At 33.9% G+C, this 20,260-nt stretch overlaps 2 protein-coding genes across 2 annotated transcripts in view; both read right to left on the bottom strand.

The window, feature by feature from the left end:
* Positions 1-20,260, bottom strand: part of LOC127721268 (zinc finger protein 227-like) — a 171,121-nt gene that overhangs the window by 141,257 nt on the left and 9,604 nt on the right. The window lies entirely within an intron of this gene.
* On the bottom strand, positions 12,229-17,351 carry LOC127721263 (gastrula zinc finger protein XlCGF57.1-like). The gene is made up of 2 exons (XM_052227940.1): positions 17,234-17,351; positions 12,229-15,332 (listed from the first exon to the last, which is right to left on the bottom strand). Exon 2 carries the CDS (start codon positions 15,170-15,172, stop codon positions 13,667-13,669), a length of 1,506 nt encoding a protein of 501 aa, XP_052083900.1. The 5' UTR covers positions 15,173-15,332; positions 17,234-17,351; the 3' UTR covers positions 12,229-13,666.

The following is a 20,260-nucleotide window of genomic DNA, read 5'->3' as shown; positions in this document are numbered from 1 at the left end:
ATGAATTATTTATAGCTATTGATGTAACTCTCCCTATTGATTTTCATAAATTTCAAATATGACATTGAGAAGAAATTGAACTTTATTTGTTTATAGTCTGACAACAGATTTACTAAGTATTGCACAACAGCAAGAAATCTTTAATTGAAGATAAATTCAATTCATATAACCAATTTCAAGTTCTTTGACTACATTTATTCAGAAACCTATGATATGTCAAATATTTAATGACAATCCAAATTCAGACCTGTCTCAAGCTTGAATATTATGTCCATTTTTGCCCCAACTGTTCAGGGTTGGACCTCTGCGGGCGTATCCAGCTGCGCTTAGTGAAGCAGTTTATTTGTCCTTTGTCTTTATGTTCTTTGTGATTGTGCTTCGTGCCAATCTCATAAGTTTAGCCATTTCAAGCTGACTTTAACAGTTTGTACTTATGGTGTTCATTTACACCACTGTCCCAAGTCAGGAGCCTGTAAAAAAGAGAGGCAAAAGATACCAAGGGGACATTCAAACTCACAAATCAAAACTAAACTGAAACCGCCATTGCAAAAAAGAAAAAGACCAACAGACAAACAACAGTATACAAAACACAGCATAGAAAACTAAAGACTGAGCAACAGGAACCCCACTTAAAACAGGATGATCTCAGGTGCTCCGGAAGGGTAAGCATATCATGCTACACATGTGGTACACGTCATGTTGCTCATCAGTGGCGGATCCAGAGGGGGGCGTAGAGGGCGTACGCCCCCCCCCCCCCTTTTGCTTGCACTTTTTTTTTGTAAAATGATTAATCAGACTAGACTTTGCGAACATTTCCGATTCATTCGTAGCCTTTGGTTGTTTTGGAACCCCTCACTTCCCTTGTTGGTTGAAACATTTCAACCAAACATTTGGATAAAAATTGCTTGTTTGTCTTTCTTCGTGTCGGTCGAATTGTAAATTCATTGAATAGCCATATATCTTGTTTACAACAAGAAATATGTGAGGTTATGCTAACTAACCATACAACAAACGAGAATTTTCCATGTCCATTTTTTTACTGACAAATCCCACATCAAATATATTAATTAGTACATAGCTTTGGATCTATCCAATCATTTTATAATAGATAATTAATGGAGAGAATACGGCACCAAAAATGTCCAACCCCTACACTTTAACTATAAAATGCATTTTACACTTATTTTATGTTTTTTAGCCAAACAATTTTTGCCTCGCTCCGTTAGGCGAACTTAAATCATGAATACGCCCCCCCCCTTTCAAAAAGCCAGGATCCGCCCCTGCTCATGCTAGTACAAACCTGGTGAAATTAATGAGTCTAATTCAGTAGGTCACATTCAGGAAAAAGGAGGACGGGATTACGACGGTTGGAACATATCCGTCGCCATCTGTAAAACGTTTTCTGGGAGATGCCAATGAGATATTCATTTTATCCACGAACAGTTATAGATTGGAATCTTCTGCCACAACAAATAGTATCATGCAGTACAGTACAGGGATTCAAGAGTATGATCTCAGAATCTGCTCTCATCCCCATTTTCTATCCCTAACTATTTTGTTATCAAATGTATATAGTTTTATCTAAATGAAATTTTTCAAATGCACATACATTATTTTGGTTTTTTGATTTTGTTTCTTTTTATTTTTCTTGCTACAATGTAAATTATAAAATTTTATAGTCGACGCCCGGCGAATAATCTTCAATAATTGAAGGATCGCTAGAAACTTAAAGAAGAAGAAGAGATGGTAACCCAACAACACCAATTGTCTTAGACTGGTTCCCTGTCCTTTATCTATTTGGCTCTGACTAAGATACCCGTATGTTGCAAGGGAGAGAACCAGCCTACAGATCTTTGAACATAACTCTTAATAATCACTGGAATTTTGTGTCAATAGTTTTCATAAGTTAATATTGTATGCTTCTCAGTAACACAGATTATTATAATTCTGTTTCACATAAATTTTTATGTCCACGCCGTAGCGGAGGGGGCATTAAGTTTTACCCTTGTCCGTCCATACGTCCCAAAGTTGGTTTCCGTTCTCTTACTTAAGTTTGCCTCAACCAAATGTAATGAAACTTATACAAAATGCTTATTACCACAAAACATAGATCAAGTTTGAATTTTGGTGGCGTCACTTTAACCGTTCTAGAGTTATGCCCCTTTACAAATGGAAAAATTGCTGAATTTTTCGTTTCCGTTCTCTAACTTTATTTTGCCTCAACCAAATGTTATGAAACTTATACACAATGCTTATTACCACAAAATACAGATCTAGTTTGAATTTTGGTGGCGTCACTTTAACCGTTCTAGAGTTGTGCCTCTTTACAAATGGAAAAATTGCTGAATTTTTTCGTTTCCGTTCCCTTACTTTAGTTTGCCTCAAATCCAAATGTTATGAAACTTATATACAAAGCTTATTACCACAAAATACAGATCAAGTTTTAATTTTGGTGGCGTCACTTTAACTTGGCCATTCTAGAGTTATGCCCCTTTTCAAATGGAAAAATTGCTGATTTTTTTCTTTTGCGTTCTCTAACTTTAGTTTGCCTCAACCAAATGTTATGAAACTTATACACAATGCTTATTACCACAAAATACAGATCAAGTTTTAATTTTGGTGGCGTCACTTTAACCATTCTAGAGTTATGCCCCTTTTCAAAAGTAAAAACACGAGATGAAGAACCGTAATAAAAAGATAATTTTCCTTTGGGTTTTGTAAAGTACATTTAGGGATCTTGTGTCACAAATACACAATGTCCCTTTTGCATAATGCTTCAAGAACCTGCATTGCTCACTGAGTATACATTCATTAAATTGACATTGTACTGTCGGATTTCAGAAAAAGCAAGATATGAGCTTCCTCAGTTTTAAACCATGGCATTGTCAGTTTGTTTTCGACTAATGAGTTTGAATATCCCTTTGGTGTTTTTAGCTTCTATTCAATGACAGTTGAAAGGTACCCCAAATGCAAAAAAAAAAAAAAAACCATGACACTCATTCAGAAAAATTTTGAAGACCTTGTTTTTCAGAGATACACTCCCCTTAAAAGATCTTAAAAAACTTCCAGGTGTGTACATGTAATGGGAAATATTAAATTATAAAGTTTGTCAACAGTATGTATTATTGTGTGTGTGTGTGGTTTTAATTATCAAGTAAGATCAAAAAATCTCTACCACTTAATTCAGGTTTACTACATGTAGGTTTATATCCAGAATATGTGATAAAATTTGAATGTATTCACATTGTGTTTAGACCTTGACCCCTTTACTGTTAAAGCCACTAACAGTATCAAATGTTAATTACACAACAACTCATGTGGACTAAATTAAAAAAAAAACTCATGTGGATTCAACTTTAAAATGCACTACAACTCATGTGAAATAAAATTTCAAAATACACTACAACTCACCTGGATTGAAGAGACACTTCAACTCATATGAATTAAAAAATTTTAATACACCAACTCATGTGCATTCAGTGGCGTAGCTAGGCCATTTTTAAGTGTACGCCCGAACCTCGTTGAGGGGTCCGGGGGCCCGTGCGGGTCCAGGTCATAGGACATTCTGGTAGCAGGTTCGAGGGGGGCGAATCCCCAGGAAGGTAATGAGTTATAGAGAATGAGATACCGTTTCTGTCATTAAATCTCATCAATAGCAAGATATTTTAGAGTCTAATTTGTGTATTTTTTATGTTTAATTATTCATTGTGTTGTATGTAATCTAATGGTCAATGGTTAAAGAGAAAAATGTCCAAACCAGTTACTGTGAAATATGTTAAAAAAGGAGACGTGGGGTAAAACAATCAATCGAAAAAAAATCCAAAACTTTAGAAATAGTAAAAAAGCAAGTCTACATTTCAATGTTGTCGTTCTTATAATTATTGTGATTTCATCTAATGTTCACTCCTTTTTAATGTGCAAATGTCAGGTGTAAGATGAAAATTCGTGAGGGTTCCGTGGAACCCTGGATCTCGTCTGGAATTGCTTCTGTCAGTGTAAAAGTGTTATGTTGACTGCAAAAAGTGAGTTGATTATCAGTCAAATACAGGATTTTAAAAAAAGCATTTTCTTTAGGTATTTTATCTTGATCTTGAATATTAGCTTGATCTTGAATATAGAATATTCTGCCCAAGGGTGACTGGGGAATAGAAATATGGTCATTACAGGTCTTCTGTCGACCGGCAGTAAAACCCTTGCCAAAGTGGGGCGTCCGTTTGGCTGTGCGGGATGTACAAGTACGCAGTCGCGTCCGGTGTAGAGAGAGTGCCACGCTTAGTGCACGTTAAGAACCCTTGCAACAACTCTTTGAGTGGTCCGTCCCTATCCAATATACCCTCATTTGCCAGTGGCAGTCGAAAATTCCCCGATTTATCCTGGACGACCTGTTTTACAGGACCTACCTATTGTATTTATTGTTAACTTGTTCTCGTCCTGAACATGCAAGAAATATTTGCCACTGGACGTTAAGCAACCAACAATGAATCAATCAATCTTCCCAAGTTTCATGACAGTCTATGAAGGTTGATAAATTTATCATGTCTGTCGGTATAATACCGAAAAATAAAAAAAATATACTTTCAAAATTTTGGTTCAGACATTAATCCTAAAAAAGGCCTCTGCAAAAGTTTCATAAAATTCGATGAAGGTTTTACAAAGTAATTGACGTCTTGCATACTTTATTTACTTGTTAACTGCAAAAACAAACTCCCTTTATCAGCGAAATACGGGAAAATTAAAAATATATTTACTTCATTATGCTCTGGATACTCTTTTTATCATAAAAAGCTTATGATCAACTTCCGTAAAATTTCATGAAGGTTTCAACTTTGACAAAGTTATTGATGTTTAAAAAAAACTTTAACCATGCACATACTGAATCTATATGTTGACGCCGCCGAAGAATTCAAAGATCGCTATGTCTCTCTTGCGCTGTACAAAATGTCGCAGGCTCGACAAAAATGCAAACCACATATCGAATCTCAGCAGATAATCATGAATTGCTTAAACAAAAGGAAAGTGAGTAGAATTCAGAAAATGAACAAACAAATAATATGATACCATTTGATTGAAAACAATTACAAGCCATTGAAGAAAGAATTACAAGGCTGATGTGCCTTTAACCAGTTCTTTTAAATTTATTTAGATTAAAATATTTTTTCTCAAAATTCAAGTGCACGCCCGGGCGTTTTGACGTAAACGTAGCTACGCGCCTGGCATTAAATTTTAAAATACACAACTCATGTAGATTAGATTTAAAATTCACTTCAACTCGTGTGGATTAAAATTCAAAATACCCTAAAATTCATGCGCATCAGATTTGAAATACACTGCAACGCATGTTGATTAAATTTTAAAATTCACTTCAACTCGTGTGGACTAAATTTTTAATAAGCTACAACTCATGTAGATTAAATTTTATAATACACTACAACACATGTGGATTAGATTTAAAATACACTACAACTCATGTGGATTAGATTTAAAATACACTGTTACTCATTTGAATTATTTTATACAACTCATATGGATAAAATTTAAAAAAAAACACTACAACTCGTGTGGATTAGATTTAAAATACACTACAACTCGTGTGGATTAGATTTGAAATACACCAACTCGTGTGAATTAAATATTTAAATACAAAATAAATCATATGGATTCAATTTTAAAATGCACTACTATTCATGTGGATTAAATTTAACTAGAGGCTTTAAAGAGCCTGTGTCGTTCACCTTGATGTATAATTTGCATATTCAAAATGAACACTTTCCAACATTGTGGATTAAATAGAATTCATTCTCTTTCTTATTATACAACCGCAAAATTTTTGGCGTTCATATTATATTATGGCGATGTCGGCGTGCGAAGACATTTTGGTTCGCAGACATTTAAACTTGAGTATATGTACGGAGTATGTGTATGGATCTCTATGAAATTTTAGCACAAGGTTCCATACCGCAACAGGAAAATTGGGATTGATATTGGGGGGTTTCATCGTAGCGTTTTGTAATTAGGGGCCAAGAAGGGTCATTTTTACTGATTCATAGACAATAAATTGGTTCGCAGACAATAACTTAAGAATAAGTGTATGAAGTGTATGGATCTGTATGAAACTTTAGCACAAGGTTCCATACCACAATAGGAGGTTTGGGATTGATTTTAGGGGTTGTTGTCGTAACTGTTTTGTAATTAGGGATCAAAAAGGGGCCAAAAACAATTATTTTTCTGTTTGCTGACAATAACTTGAGTATAAGTGTATGGATCTCTTTTAAATTTTAGCACAATGTTCCATACCACAATAGGAAGATTGGGATTGATTTTGTGCATGGGTTATAGTCGTAGCTGTTTGGTAATTAGGGGCCAAATTTAAACAAAGAAATAGTATATATGGGGTTCTTTGATATGAAGTTTCCAACCATGTATTAAGAATTTGGATATTGGACCATAATTGGTAAATGTCCAATTTTAAATTATTTAAGTACTAAGACCACATTCATTCTGTGTCAGAAACTATGCTATATAAAGTATTTAATGAGAATCTAAATTCATAGCTGTTTTGCAAATTAATAGAAAATTTAAGTTGAATCATAGTTAAAAATAGATATACCATCATATTCTAATTTTAGAAATTATATATGTTTGAAATTTACTGTTCATTATTTGATATTCTAAAAAGAAGTAAGTTTTATAGATTTTTTTAAGACACTGTATTAATGATGAATGATATTTTGGAAATTGTTTTTTTTTGTTTCGTAAATTTTTTGAAGAACTTCGTGGTAGGTTTGTTTGTTATTCTGTATAAAAAAATTTTCAAAATGTTATAGATATATTTTTTTATGAAGCGAACAACTTTAAAAACTAAGCTGACGTTGTCCATTAACACATAAATAAATTAAATTCTTGGTGTACTTAGATAGTAGGGTCCATTAAAAAATTATAAAAAATTAAGTCTTGGTGTACTTGGATATGCTGAATCTAACCACGTATTTATACATTTGGATATTGGACCATAATATGTAAAATCAAATTAAAAAAATGTTCAGTTCTTTGACCACATTCGTTCTGTGACAGAAACCTATGACGTGTCAAATACTTAATCACAATCCAAATTCAGAGCTTATCAAGCTTGAATGCAGTGTCCATACTTTCCCCAACAGTTCATGATTTGACCTCTGCGGTCGTATCCAGGTTTGCCTAGCGGAGCATTTTATTGATCTTGTATTGCTGATTATTTTTTTCTATTTAGTGTTTCCTTGTCTTCTTTAATTTTTGTCAAAAATACACAAAAAAGGGTAAATAAATTGTTGTTTCAGGGCAATCACTCCTATAAAGAGTCTACTAACAATTTGGGCATATTTCGATTATTTTTGCTTGTGCAAGTTTCTATCTATCGATAATAGTTTTATTAGGCAAAACAAAACAAATAAACTGTTGACAGAGTGATCTGTCTCGCCTGTCCGGCTGTCGGCAATAAAATTCAGAACTAGAGGCTCTAAAGAGCCTGTGTCGCTCACCTAGGTCTATATACATATTCAATAAAGGACTCTCTCATTGTAGACAAGAATAGAATTCATGACAAAACTTTCTTTTATGTTGATCTTATATTGCTTATCGTTTTGTCTGTTAAGTTTATCTCTATCTTCTTTAGTTTTTTTCTCAAAACACAAAAGAGGGTAAAAAAATCCTCATTTAATCACTCCAACAGAGAGTGGCAGTCAACTTACTATATCCGTAAAATTTGACTTGTTTGTAGATCCTGTCTTCCTGAACATTTTTGTTATTTAAAGTTTCTATTTAATATCTATTATAACATTTATCCTATAGGCAAAACACAAAAAAATGGTAAAAATTAAGGGCAATAACTCCAATAATGTGTCGTCCGATAATTTCCTCCATGTTGTCTTATAGATCTTGTCTTGCTGATCATTTTTGCTGATTTAAGTTTCTATCTATCTATTATCATTTTTACGATATAAGGCAAACAAGAGGCTGTCAGAGAGACAGCAAACCGGATTTTCCTGCAGAGGTCGAACCCTGAACAGTTGAGCAAGTATGGACACTACATTTAAACTTAAAACAGCTCTGAATTTGGATTGTGATTGAATATTTGACACACCATAGGTTTGTGACACAAAATGAATGTAGTCAAAGAACTGATATATTTGAAATTGGACATTTAAATACCTATTATGGTCCAATATCCAAAATCTAAGTACATATTAGAATCAGCATATCAAAGAACCCCAAGAATTCAATTTTTGATGAAATCAGACAAAAGTTTAATCCTTATAAGACCCTTTGGACCTCAATGTGGACCAATTTGATAAAGGAGCCCACAATCCAAAATCTCTCAATACATGGTTAGATTCAGCATTTCAAAGAACCCCATAAATTCAATTTTTGTTGAATCAAACAAAGTTTAATTTTGGACCCTGATTTGGACCAACTTGAAAACTGGGCCTAAAAATCTAATATCTAAATAGAGTTTAGATTCAGCATTTCAAAGAACCCTATATATATATATTTAATTTATGTTGAAATGAAACACAGGTTAATTTTATCCATAATATTTTCTGTGCAAATGGAAATAACTCAAACTGGATAAATAGTTCTCTAAAATAAGATATGATGCAATTTTTCAAATCATAATCAATAATATAATAACAACAACCAGTGATGACTAAGTTCTCTAAAATTAGATATGATTTAACACTCAAACATTGTTAGAATCAGCATATCAAAGAACCAAAGAATTCAATTTTTGATGAAATTAAACAAAAGTTTAATTTAGGACCCTTTGGACCTCAATGTGGTATTATCTTATTAATAATGAAAAGCTCAACCGTTTACAAGTTCTTAAACAGGAGGGGGGTGGGGGGGGACCCAAGGGGACTCACCTTATATTTCATTTGATTTGTTTTATTGTCCCATACAAGAATATATATGGTTTTGGGGTGAGGATCTTGACTATTTACAAGTTTTCAAAAAGAAAGGGGTGGGGGTTACCCCAGGGGACTTTCCCTCAATTTCATTTGATTTGTTTTATTGTCCCATTCAAGAATATATATGGTTTAGGGGTGGGGATCTCGACCGTTTACAAGTTTTCAATCAGGAGGGGGTGGGGTGACCCCAGGGGACTCGCCTTTTATTTCATTTCATTTGTTTTATTGTCCCATACAAGAATATATATGGTTTCGGGGTGGGGATCTTGACTGTTTACAAGTTTTCAAAAAAGGGGAGGGGGGATGGGGGTTACCCCCATGGACTTTCCCTAAATTTCAATTGATTTGTTTTATTGTCCCATACAAGTATATATATGGTTTAGGGGTGGGGATCTCAACCGTTTACAAGTTTTCAAAAAGAAGGGGGTGGGGTTTACCACCATGGACTTCCGTTAAATTTCATTTGATTTGTTTTATTGTCCCATACAAGAATATATATGGTTAAGGGGTGGGGATCTCAACCATTTACAATTTCTCAAACAGAAGGGGGTGGGGGGTTACCACAATGGACTTCCCCTATATTTCATTTGATTTCTTTTATTGTCCATACAAAAATATATATGGTTTAGGGGTGGGGATCTCGACCGTTTACAAGTTCTCAAACAGACACGCTGGGGGTGACCCCAGGGGACTCACTTTTTATTTCATTTGATTTGAAGAATATATATGGTTTCAGGGTGGGGAGCTTGCACATTTACAAGTTTTCAAAAAAATAGGAGGGTAGCTGTGAACCCAAGGACTATCCCAATATTTCATTTGATTTGTTTTATTGTCCCATACAAGGATATATATGGTTTAGGAGTAGGGATCTCAACCGTTTACAAGATAAAAGCACATTATCAAATTGAAGGGGGTAGGGGTAAGAATATATATGATTAATGGACACTTAATTATCTACAAAATGTCTAATAATGAACAGTAAATTCCAAACTTCATTTATACAGTAATACTAGTAAGTTTCAAACTGTATATATACAGTTCACAGATCTTATCAGAAAACAGAAAATTTTCAAATAAATCTGTCACTCCAATGATTATCATATCTAAAATATTTCCAAGATCTAATTAATAATGAAAATAAATCATTATCATATGCTGAAATATTTATAATATCTAATTGAACAGAACTATGGTTGTTTAGCATAGTACTCTAACATAATTAATAATGTAATAATCTTCAAAATGTCTAATGATATAGCATATAATCATTACCACTTAGGAAGTAGATAATTTTCAAATAAATCTGAAACTCCACTTTTTATTCTGAGATAAGACAAATCATAACATGATAACAACAGTAAAATATTTAAAAATTCTACTTTTGGATATTAAAAATGGCGATAACTCACAAAGGAGATATACTAAAATCTTGAAAATTAATACAGACCTTCATTAAGTCCCAGGAAACAACATATTTAAATTTGAAAAAAAATTTGTTAAAGCGTTTTCATGTTATTGTGCTGACACTGTAGAACCGCCCGCCGTATATCACCATTTTAATAACCGATATTTCCTTTGAAAATCCGGTTAATTATAAAAATTGGCAAAAAACGTTATCAAAGGGCAATAACTCTAATATATCAGGAGTCGACTGGCGATTTCGATCATGTAGACTTATTTGTAGATCTTGTCTTGCTGTTCATTTTTGCTGTTTAAAGTTTCTCTATATCTATTATAATTTTCAAGATAATAGGCAAAAATGGAAAAAAATGTAAACTTGCATTTAAGGGCAATAACTCCTACAATAAGTCGTCTGTCATTTTTGATGTAATTTAAATGGACAATAGGTAGATCTTGTCATTCTGAACATTACTGCCCCTATCAGATTTTCTCTTTCTATAGCGGTTTTCAAGATAATAGACAAAACTTGCATGTAACCCCCATGTTCTACTTTTAGTCATGTCAGTCATGTTGGTTGACAGGCTGGATCATCGGACAATTTTTTTTATTTGATACCCCAATAATTTAATTTTGGATGTAACACGTCTTCTGATTGGCTGACGTTGTTTTGTTTATCAGCTCGTAGACATAATTTTGTGATCGTGACGTCATCAACGTTTTTTCATGGTTTACTCCGGTTTAAAATGGAATTTAGAATTAAATTATAAGAAATGACTGTTATTATTTAGTGTGCACCACAGTTTTGATGTTATTTCTTCATAGACAGAAAAAATATTACAGTCATTCCTTAAATAATGGTTATGGCCAAGTTTGGTTAAATTTGGCCCAGTAGTTTCAGAGAAGAATAGTTAACGACGACGGACGACGGATGTCAAGTGATAAGAAAATCTCACTTGTTTCTTTGGGCCAAATGAGCTAAAAATATACTACAACTCATGGGGATTGAATTTTAAAATACTCTACAATTCATGTGGATTAGATTTTTAAATACACTTTAACTCATGTGAATTAAATTTTTAAAAACACTTCAACTGATGTGGATTCAATTTTAAAATACACTACAACTCATGTGGATTCATTGATTTCCACTTGTCCATGGTATGAACCCCAAGGGTGACTGGGGTATAGAAGTATGGTCACCATTGGTCTTCCTCCGACCGGCAGTAAAACCCGTGCTAAAGTGGGGCGTCCGTTTGGCTGTGCGGGATGTACAAATTTGCAGCCACGTCCGGTCAGAATGGGGACGTTAAATCCGATGCCTCGTGTAAAGAGAGTGCCACGCTCTTTGCACGTTAAGAACCCTTGCAACAACTCTTTGAGGGGTCCGTAGGTGACCTGTTGCAAGGCTAAATTTCTGTTCATCCAATATACCCTCATTTCCCGTGGCAGTCTAAATTTTTCCGACCTTAATCCCTTAATCTATTACAGATCCTACCTATTGTATTTATTGTGAACTTGTTCTCGTCCTGAATATGCATGAAATATTTGCCACTGGACGTTAAGCAACCAACAATCAATCAATCAATCCATGGTATGAGTCCATATAATTAATATGTTCAATTCAATATCATCAATATGCAAATCTAGTTGTTTAAATGAATCATAAACAAACTACAAAGAATTAAGATTTATTTTATGCAAAACCATGAAAATGCATATCTAGCATGTCTAGTTGTTTAAATGAATTTCAAATACAACAAAGAATTAATATTCATTTTATGCAAAACCATGAATATGCAAATCTAGTTGTTTAAATGAATATGCAAATCTAGTTGTTTAAACGAATATACAAATCTTGTTGTTTAAATGAATAACAAACACAACAAATAATTGATATTTATTTTATGCAAAACTTGACAAACATGCACTGGCATGACTAGTCAGTACTGTGCAATACAAATAATGTTAAAAAAACATTAAATCATTTTAAAAAGAAATCAGCAAACTACCATTGATTGTGTTCTTTCACAATCAGGAATGAACTCCAATACGTTAACCATAGAAATATAATCCAATTTTTATTGCCTCTTATTCAAAAGAATCAGTGGCGGATCCAGAGGGGGGTTTCCGGGGGTTGGAACCCCCCTTTTTTATGACGATCAATGCATTTGAATGGGGACATATAGTTGGAACTCCCCCTTTATCCTGGGTTAGGAACCCCCCTTTTATAAATGGCTGGATCCGCCCCTGAGAATGGAGGTTTACATTGAGTGAGGAAGAAAGGTCTATCCAGTCCTTGGTAGTAAGATGGGAATAACAACATTCAGGTCAGCTGTCGGGGGACCGCTTCCTATGTACAGAGTGGTAGGGATGAGCCACTAAATTAAACCACTTCAATACTTCAAGCTTCAAAATATATATGATGAGGGCGTAAAATCTTAGATTAAATATATAATAGAGCTGCTGATTTATATTATCATAAGTACAAAGAATCTAAAACTGCTAAACATGCTAAATCAGATGTTAGTATTTATCAAAGATGTGATTAAAAGAACGATTAAAATTACAGTCATAAATGCAGCAGATATTTGTCAAATCTATTTTAACTCTATAAACATATGATGAAATAGTGTAATACATAGTTACACGTACATAGGTCATATTTTTGTTTAAAATATATGATAGGGTAACTATTTTTAAATATCATGAATATTCAAAATAAATATGAAAACAGAGAGGTACTGGGTGTCTCAGCTGCTCAACTCTAACACAACAGAATTAAAGTGTCCGGTCCATCTGTAGTACATGTGAACTGTCCATTCAGTCAAGTGTGTGTTGTCATGTGGTTCTGAAAGTGTATGTTGTTATGTGGTTCTGTAAGTGTCTGTTGTCTTGTGTTTCTGTAAGTGTGTGTTATCATGTGTTTCTGTGAGTGTGTGTTGTCATGTGGTTCTACAAGTGTGTGTTGTCATGTAGTTCTGTTAATGTGTATTGTCATGTGTTTCTGTAAGTATGTTTTGTCATGTGTTTCTGTAAGTGTGTGTTGTCATGTGGTTCTGTTACGGAACGCTTAGCTCGAAAAAAAATTCTGACTCTGACAAAATACCAAATTAAACCCGTCTTGAAGTTAAATGGTTGCTCCCTAAGTGTGTGTTATCATGTGGTTCTGCAAGTGTGTTGTCTTGTGGTTCTATTAGTGTGTGTTGTCATGTGGTTCTGTAAGTTTGTGTTGTCATGTGGTTCTGCAAGTGGGTGTTGTCATGTGGTTCTGTTAGAGTGTGTTGTCATGTGGTTCTGCAAGTGGATGTTGTCATGTGGTTCTGTTAGTGTGTGTTGTCATGAGTTTCTGAAAGTGTGTGTTTTACTGTGTTTTTGTAAGTATGTGTTGTCATGTGGTTCTGTAAGTGGGTGTTGTCATGTGGTTCTGTAAATGTGATGTAGAGTGGTTCTGTAAATGTGTGTTTTCCTGTGATTCTGCAAGTGTGTGTTGTCGTCATGTGGTTCCGTAAGTGATGGGGAGACATAAATATTAATCTACAAACTTCACATTCAATAGGTTTATCAACAGTATGTTTCCTCATGTGAGTAGTTAAGTTGACTCTTTGATTAAACCCTCTACCACAAACATCACATTTAAAAGGTTTATCATCAGTATGTGTTCTCATGTGTGCCATTAAGTTGCCTCTTTGACTGAAACCTTTACAGCAAACATTACATTTATAAGGTTTGTCACCAGTATGCGTTCTCATATGTGCCTGTAACCCACCATTTAGACTAAATTCCTTACCACACACATCACATTTATAAAGTTTGTTTCCAGTATGTGTGCTTCCCATGTGGTTTTTTAAGTTTCCTCTGTGATTAAACCCTTTAAAACATACACCACATTCAAAAGGTTTATCACCAGTATGTAATTTTACGTGTTTATTAAAGTTTCCTCTGTGATTAAACACTTTACAACATACATCACATTCATAAGGTTTATCACCAGTGTGTATTCTTATGTGTGTAGTTAAGTTGTCTCTACCATTAAACTCTTTACCACATACATCACATTCATAAGGTTTCTTTCTAGTGTGGGTTCTCTTGATGTGTAATTTTAAACCACCAATCAAACTATATCCTTTACCACATACATCACATTTAAATTGTTTATTTTCATTATGTGTTCCCATGTGTTTAGTTAAGTTCCCTTTATGATTAAATCCTCTACAACATACATCACATTTGTAAGGTTTATCACCAGTGTGTGTTCTCACGTGTATAGTTAAGTTGCTACTAGTATTAAACCCTTTGCAACATACATCACATTTATAAGGTTTATCACCAGTATGTGTTCTCATGTGGGCCTGTAAACTACCACTAACGCCTTTACCACATAAATCACATTTATAACGTTTATCCAGGGTATGTGTTCTCATGTGGGATTTTAAGATGCCTTTTGAATTGAACTCTTTACCACACATATCACATTTATAAGGTGTATCCCCAGTGTGTACTCTCATGTGTACTAGTAAATAAGGTTCTCGACAAAAGGTTTTATCACAAACACCACATACAAACGGTCTACCCAATGTTGGTGATCTCACATGTCCTTGCAATTGGGCATTTATTGAATCGCTATCTGCTCTAATATCTTCATCAAAATTATAAGATTTGATTCCTGTATGTATTCTCATTTGTGTCTCAAGATCTGAATTACAACTCCAATCTTCATCATACACATGTTGTTCCTCCATTTGACATCTTGTTTGGTCCTGTGGTGCATGGCTATTAGTCTGGTCAAGGGAGATAATCGTAAAGGAAGTTTTAACTTCATTATTAGACATAGTCTCTAATGTAGTTCTCTGGCTGTCTGTTTGTCTGTTTAATAATGGATATCTTTATTTTGTACGTAGTTCATCTTAGAAATGATTTACTTTAATTGTATTTAGTCAGAAAAGAGGAGACGATCATGGAAATACCTATGAACACTGGTGTTCTTGTAGGCTGAAAATATATAATAATGTCTTTATTTACTATTATTTCATCCATGTCACAACGTATAATTATCATAGGTACTTGGGGACAGAACAATTTTTATTAGCCCTCCCCCTTTTTTCCAAAATCCATTACTTTTTGGTTTTCTATTAATTTCAATTATTTTCGCATTTTTCTGTATTATATCGAAATATGAAGATGTGGTTGGGCGCCAATGAGACAACTCTCTAACCAAGCCACAATGTGTAATAAAATGCTTCGCCGAGCGCAGCTGGATACGAGCGCAGCGGTCCAACCCTGAACAATTGGGGCAAAAATGGACACAATATTCGTGCTTGATACAGGTCTGAATTTGGATTGAAATTAAATGTTTGACACATAATAGGTTTCTAACACAGAATAAATGTAGTCAAAGAACTTAGAATTGGTTATATGATTTGAATTTATATACAATTTTTTGCTCTTGTGCCATAGACTATGTTGTTACGAATTGAACCCCCCACCCCCCCCCCCCCCCTCCAAAAAAAAAATTCACCCCCTTTTTTTGGGGGGGGGGGGGGCAAAACAAATTTTTTTTCACCCCACCCCTTTTTCTTTTACAAAAAAAAATAATATTCAAAGAAATTTTCTTTTTAATTTCTGAAAACTGTAAAGAGAAAAAAAAATTGTTCCCCCCATTTTTTTTTCACCTCCCCCCCTCCCCTTTTTTCCAAAAAAATATCTTTCACTCAAGATATGGCCATTATTTCAATTCAAATTTCCAATGGAGTTTGCAACCATAATTACCCATTTAAATACATCATAAAAGTCTTTAAATAGAAAATGACATACATAATCATGTTTAAAAAAAATATATCTTTATCAGCATTTTTATTAGTCTAAAAATAAATTTACAGCTAATCACCTCAAGACAATACAAAATTTCTTTATACATAATTTTAAAGCAGTGTAAGGGAGGTAATCCTAATTTAACATTGTGCTTAAAAGTGATTGTCCATTAACAAGGAAACCCTTGTTTTTCACCTTTTTTTGCCCCTAATTCCTAAACGGTTTAATCCATTACCCCACCCCCCAAGCCAATTCTAACAATTCCTTTGTGGTATGGAAACTTGTTGTACAATTTCAGAGAGATCCGACCATACACAATTCCACAAGTTATTGTCTGATTGTTTTTAGTACCTTTTGTACATCAGGATTGGCTGTTTCCGGGGGGGGGGGATGGGTTACTGACTTAGTCACTATCCTTTAGGGTATAAATGTGCCGACAGCACTTGCCAAATCATACCCTGTTCTACGGCATGACTCAAAATCATGTCACAAAAAATAAAAATGGAAAAACCGACCTACCTAACCCTCATTTTTTTAACAGTTCAATAAGCGATCCGTTCTTGACAAATACTTTGTTTAAAAAAAGAACCCTGTTCTCACCAGCAGGGCCTGAAAAAGCGACCCTGTTCTAACCAGCAGGACATGAAAACGGGATCCTGTTCTAACCAGCAGGGCATGAAAAAGCGACCGTGTTTTGCGGCACCCCCCCTTCCCAATACGCCTATATATATATTTTTTTTTTTTTCTGTCTGAGACAAAACTGTCAAAAGACCATACCTCCCTTGAAGTTAAATGGTTGCTCCCTAACTTAAGACATATAATTTTATTATGTTTTGCAAATTCATCAACATGCAAATGATTTGTCAGTCCGATTTGACTCGGTCCGAGTTGTCTCTGGGCCGTGTTGTCCCGCATTCGTCTGTACTCAAGTCAAGAGTAAATGTGTGGTGTAAATACGGCCTAGTATCCAAAAGTTTTTGATGAACCTTAAACAATGACTTGCTCAACACTTTATCAACCGAACGTACTTCTATTCATAAAATATAAATGTAAAATGACAAATATCCATGAAAATAACAAACCTTCATGTCATGTGTTTCTTTTGTAAACAATGTTAACAAAATGTATACGTTAAAGGGAGATAATCAATTAAAAACAAACAAACTATGGAGCACCAGGTAAACAATAGTGTTTCCTACTAACGGCGAAATGCATTGCTATTGATAGAAACAATAATAGAAGAAGTCGTTTCGCCATAAGGAAAACAAAAACAAAAACACACAGTGTGATACATTGAAAAAGAAATGATAGTTTATGTGCCTTAATAACACACAACTATAACACTCTTAATTAACTGAGTACGTGCGCCAGACTTTACAATATTACAAACGTCGGAATATACAATACGCAAATTATAATAAATAGCGAATACCTAGTGAAAACTCATCATTGTATTTAATTACTGCTAATCCTCATCCTCAATCAGCAAGCAACTATATATAAATATCGTTCAATGATGCTATACACAAAATAACATTATGTATATATTTATTCACGTAACTTTAAGTTTTAAGTTCATTAATTGTATATCACAGTGGCGGATCAGGGAGGGGAGAAGGTTGGACCCCCCCTTTTTTATAATTGGCTGGATCCGCCCCTGACATAACATGTTTTTATTTTCAGGACAATGACACACATAAAATTCATTTTGCATGCTGTTTAATATTTATTTCTTAATGTTGAAATTTATGCGACAAGTAATCATTTTTCCCGAAGGTGAAGACACGTACTTTATTATGTCCAAGGATAAACATATAAATGCTCTAAAATGCTTGATTTAAATTGATATGAAAATATGGGCGGGAAAACATGGTAATTTGCTGTATTATGGAGCTACCATTTGATTTTTAGGGGGGGCCGGATGAGCAACTTGGCAAAAAAAATAAAAGGCAGGATGACAATTTATGTAAAAAAAAAGTCAGGATAAACTAATAAAAAAAAAGGCAGGACCGAATAGAGTGAAAAATAAAAAGAAAGGAAAGAGATTACAACTAAAAAAAAATGCAGGACAAAATTTTTAATCCTTGCTTGAATTACTCACTCAAGGGATTAAATTTAAAATACACTACAACTGAGTTAAAGGAGACGTGACACGATTTTCTTAATATTTCTTTGTTTTATTAAATTGATAAATATTAGTCTTAAAACATATTTTGTACAATTTTGCTAGTCAAAACCTGATCAATCGGCATATTTAGGTCAAAGAATCCAGCGCTTGTCATACTGAATGATTTTTAATTAGATAACGATAACGTGATCGTGCTTATAGACGTCAGTGGTTACAAGCTGGGAAAATGTCTCTTACTGTGGTAACAATCCGATCGGTATTGTCTGAAATATCGTCGTTGTTAGACTTTTCGCATGAAGAATTAATATCCTTTTCTTGGTTATTTTCCACACACAATGGCTCAAATTGATGAGGTCAATTGTCTTTGTAGTTTGTCAATAATCGGGAAAAGTGCTTTCAATACCGTCCATAGTGTATCGACTTCGTCATATAGGTTTGTCTGATGAATAAATTTAATAAACCGCTTTCCTCATTTTTTATTTATTCAAATAATACTACTTTTAATCATGATTCAAAATATAAATTTTATTATTGATGATCAAATAGTTCTTTTTTCTCTCTGTTACGGTAATGTTATAATTATGTGTGCGCCCGAAGCAGAAAGAAAAGAAAAAAAAAGATAGTAAAAGTAAAATGATGCGTTCGCAAAGGGTGCGTTTTTTGTTTTTGTTTTGTTTTGTATCGTTTTGGTTACGGTGAGACTTTTAATAGGTAAAAACTATCAACAAAAGTTATGCATATATTTTTTTTGGTTGGAAACCATACATCACGCCAAGGATTTGTATAGTGACAAATTCTTTATCACACTTTTTCTGCATTAGGATATTCAATTAACAATTTTATTACTTTCCCCCTTTTTATGTAAACAATTCAATTCAATATTTTATTTACGTCTCACCTTATGTATAAAATTAAACAATACAAAACATTTCCTGTTGTATTAGTAATCAAATTTTGACACCTATAGCATACTTGACCAGGTGAAAGGTAAGAAGGCACCTGTAGTGTGATTTAGGCGCGTGTTATGTTATTTACCTTGAACTACTGTAGTCTTATGTTGAAATAATTAATATAGTTATATTACACTTCTAAAGTATGCAATTTCATCCAAACCCTTATAAATCTAACTTCAAATTTAAGGAATTACACAAAGTAAATTCAAGTTCACACATTTCCAACCTTCTCTTCCAAATATCATTTAGCAATCAATTTGTTTATTGCTACCAGCAAAATGCTTGAGTCCAGGAAAATATTCACAACTTAATATTTCTTCAAAAAGCGGTCAATTGAATATATGTTAAATTTTCAATCGTACTGAGCATGGAAATGTTTACATGTTACATACTTCAGTCTTCGAATACATGAATTATGTATTATTTGTATTTGGCTTTAATCTAGCATACATTATTTGTGCGTTATCTCTATTGTTTTTACGTTAGTGGTTTCTGTACTTCGTACCGATCTTTTGAGTTAGACTGGTTTTTATAATTCTTATGTACTGCTGTAAGACCGCTATCACACGTTTGGAGGGGGGGGGGGAAGGGGGGGGGGGGTAGGCGCTCACAAACATATATCCCCCCCACCGACACATTGTGAATGTGCCTGTCTCAAATCAGGAGCATGTATATCAGTGGTTCATGTCTGTCAAATTTTTTCTGCGGAAATTATTTTGTTATAAATAAGTTAGTTTTATCGCTAAAATTGTTTCACATTTTCATGTTGAGAACTTTTATAGCCGAATATACGGTGAGAAGTTATAGTTTGTACAAATCCTTGTTAAAAGCAATAAAAATAAGATCTATATACAGGTTGTCTATAATTAGTTATCAACGCTGGTTAGGGTATTTAATTGGTGGTGCATAGGGTATTGTATGGTCGTACTACATGCAGGTATTCATTAAACATCAGGTAGTTGTACCTGTATTACTAGATCTTTTCAACAATTGTCTACACCTACAGTTGAGAACGACTACGACAGGTG

This window comes from Mytilus californianus, unplaced genomic scaffold (assembly GCF_021869535.1).
Source record: "Mytilus californianus isolate M0D057914Y unplaced genomic scaffold, xbMytCali1.0.p SCAF_12, whole genome shotgun sequence".
NCBI classification, from domain to species: domain Eukaryota; kingdom Metazoa; phylum Mollusca; class Bivalvia; order Mytilida; family Mytilidae; genus Mytilus; species Mytilus californianus.
The sequence above is the reverse complement of the archived record's forward strand: the minus strand, read 5'-3'. Positions and strand labels throughout refer to the sequence as shown.

What these genes read in the sequence shown, in the direction of transcription:
- LOC127721263 (XM_052227940.1), bottom strand. Translation starts at nt 15,172, where the DNA reads ATGTCTAATAATGAAGTTAAAACTTCCTTTACGATTATCTCCCTTGAC.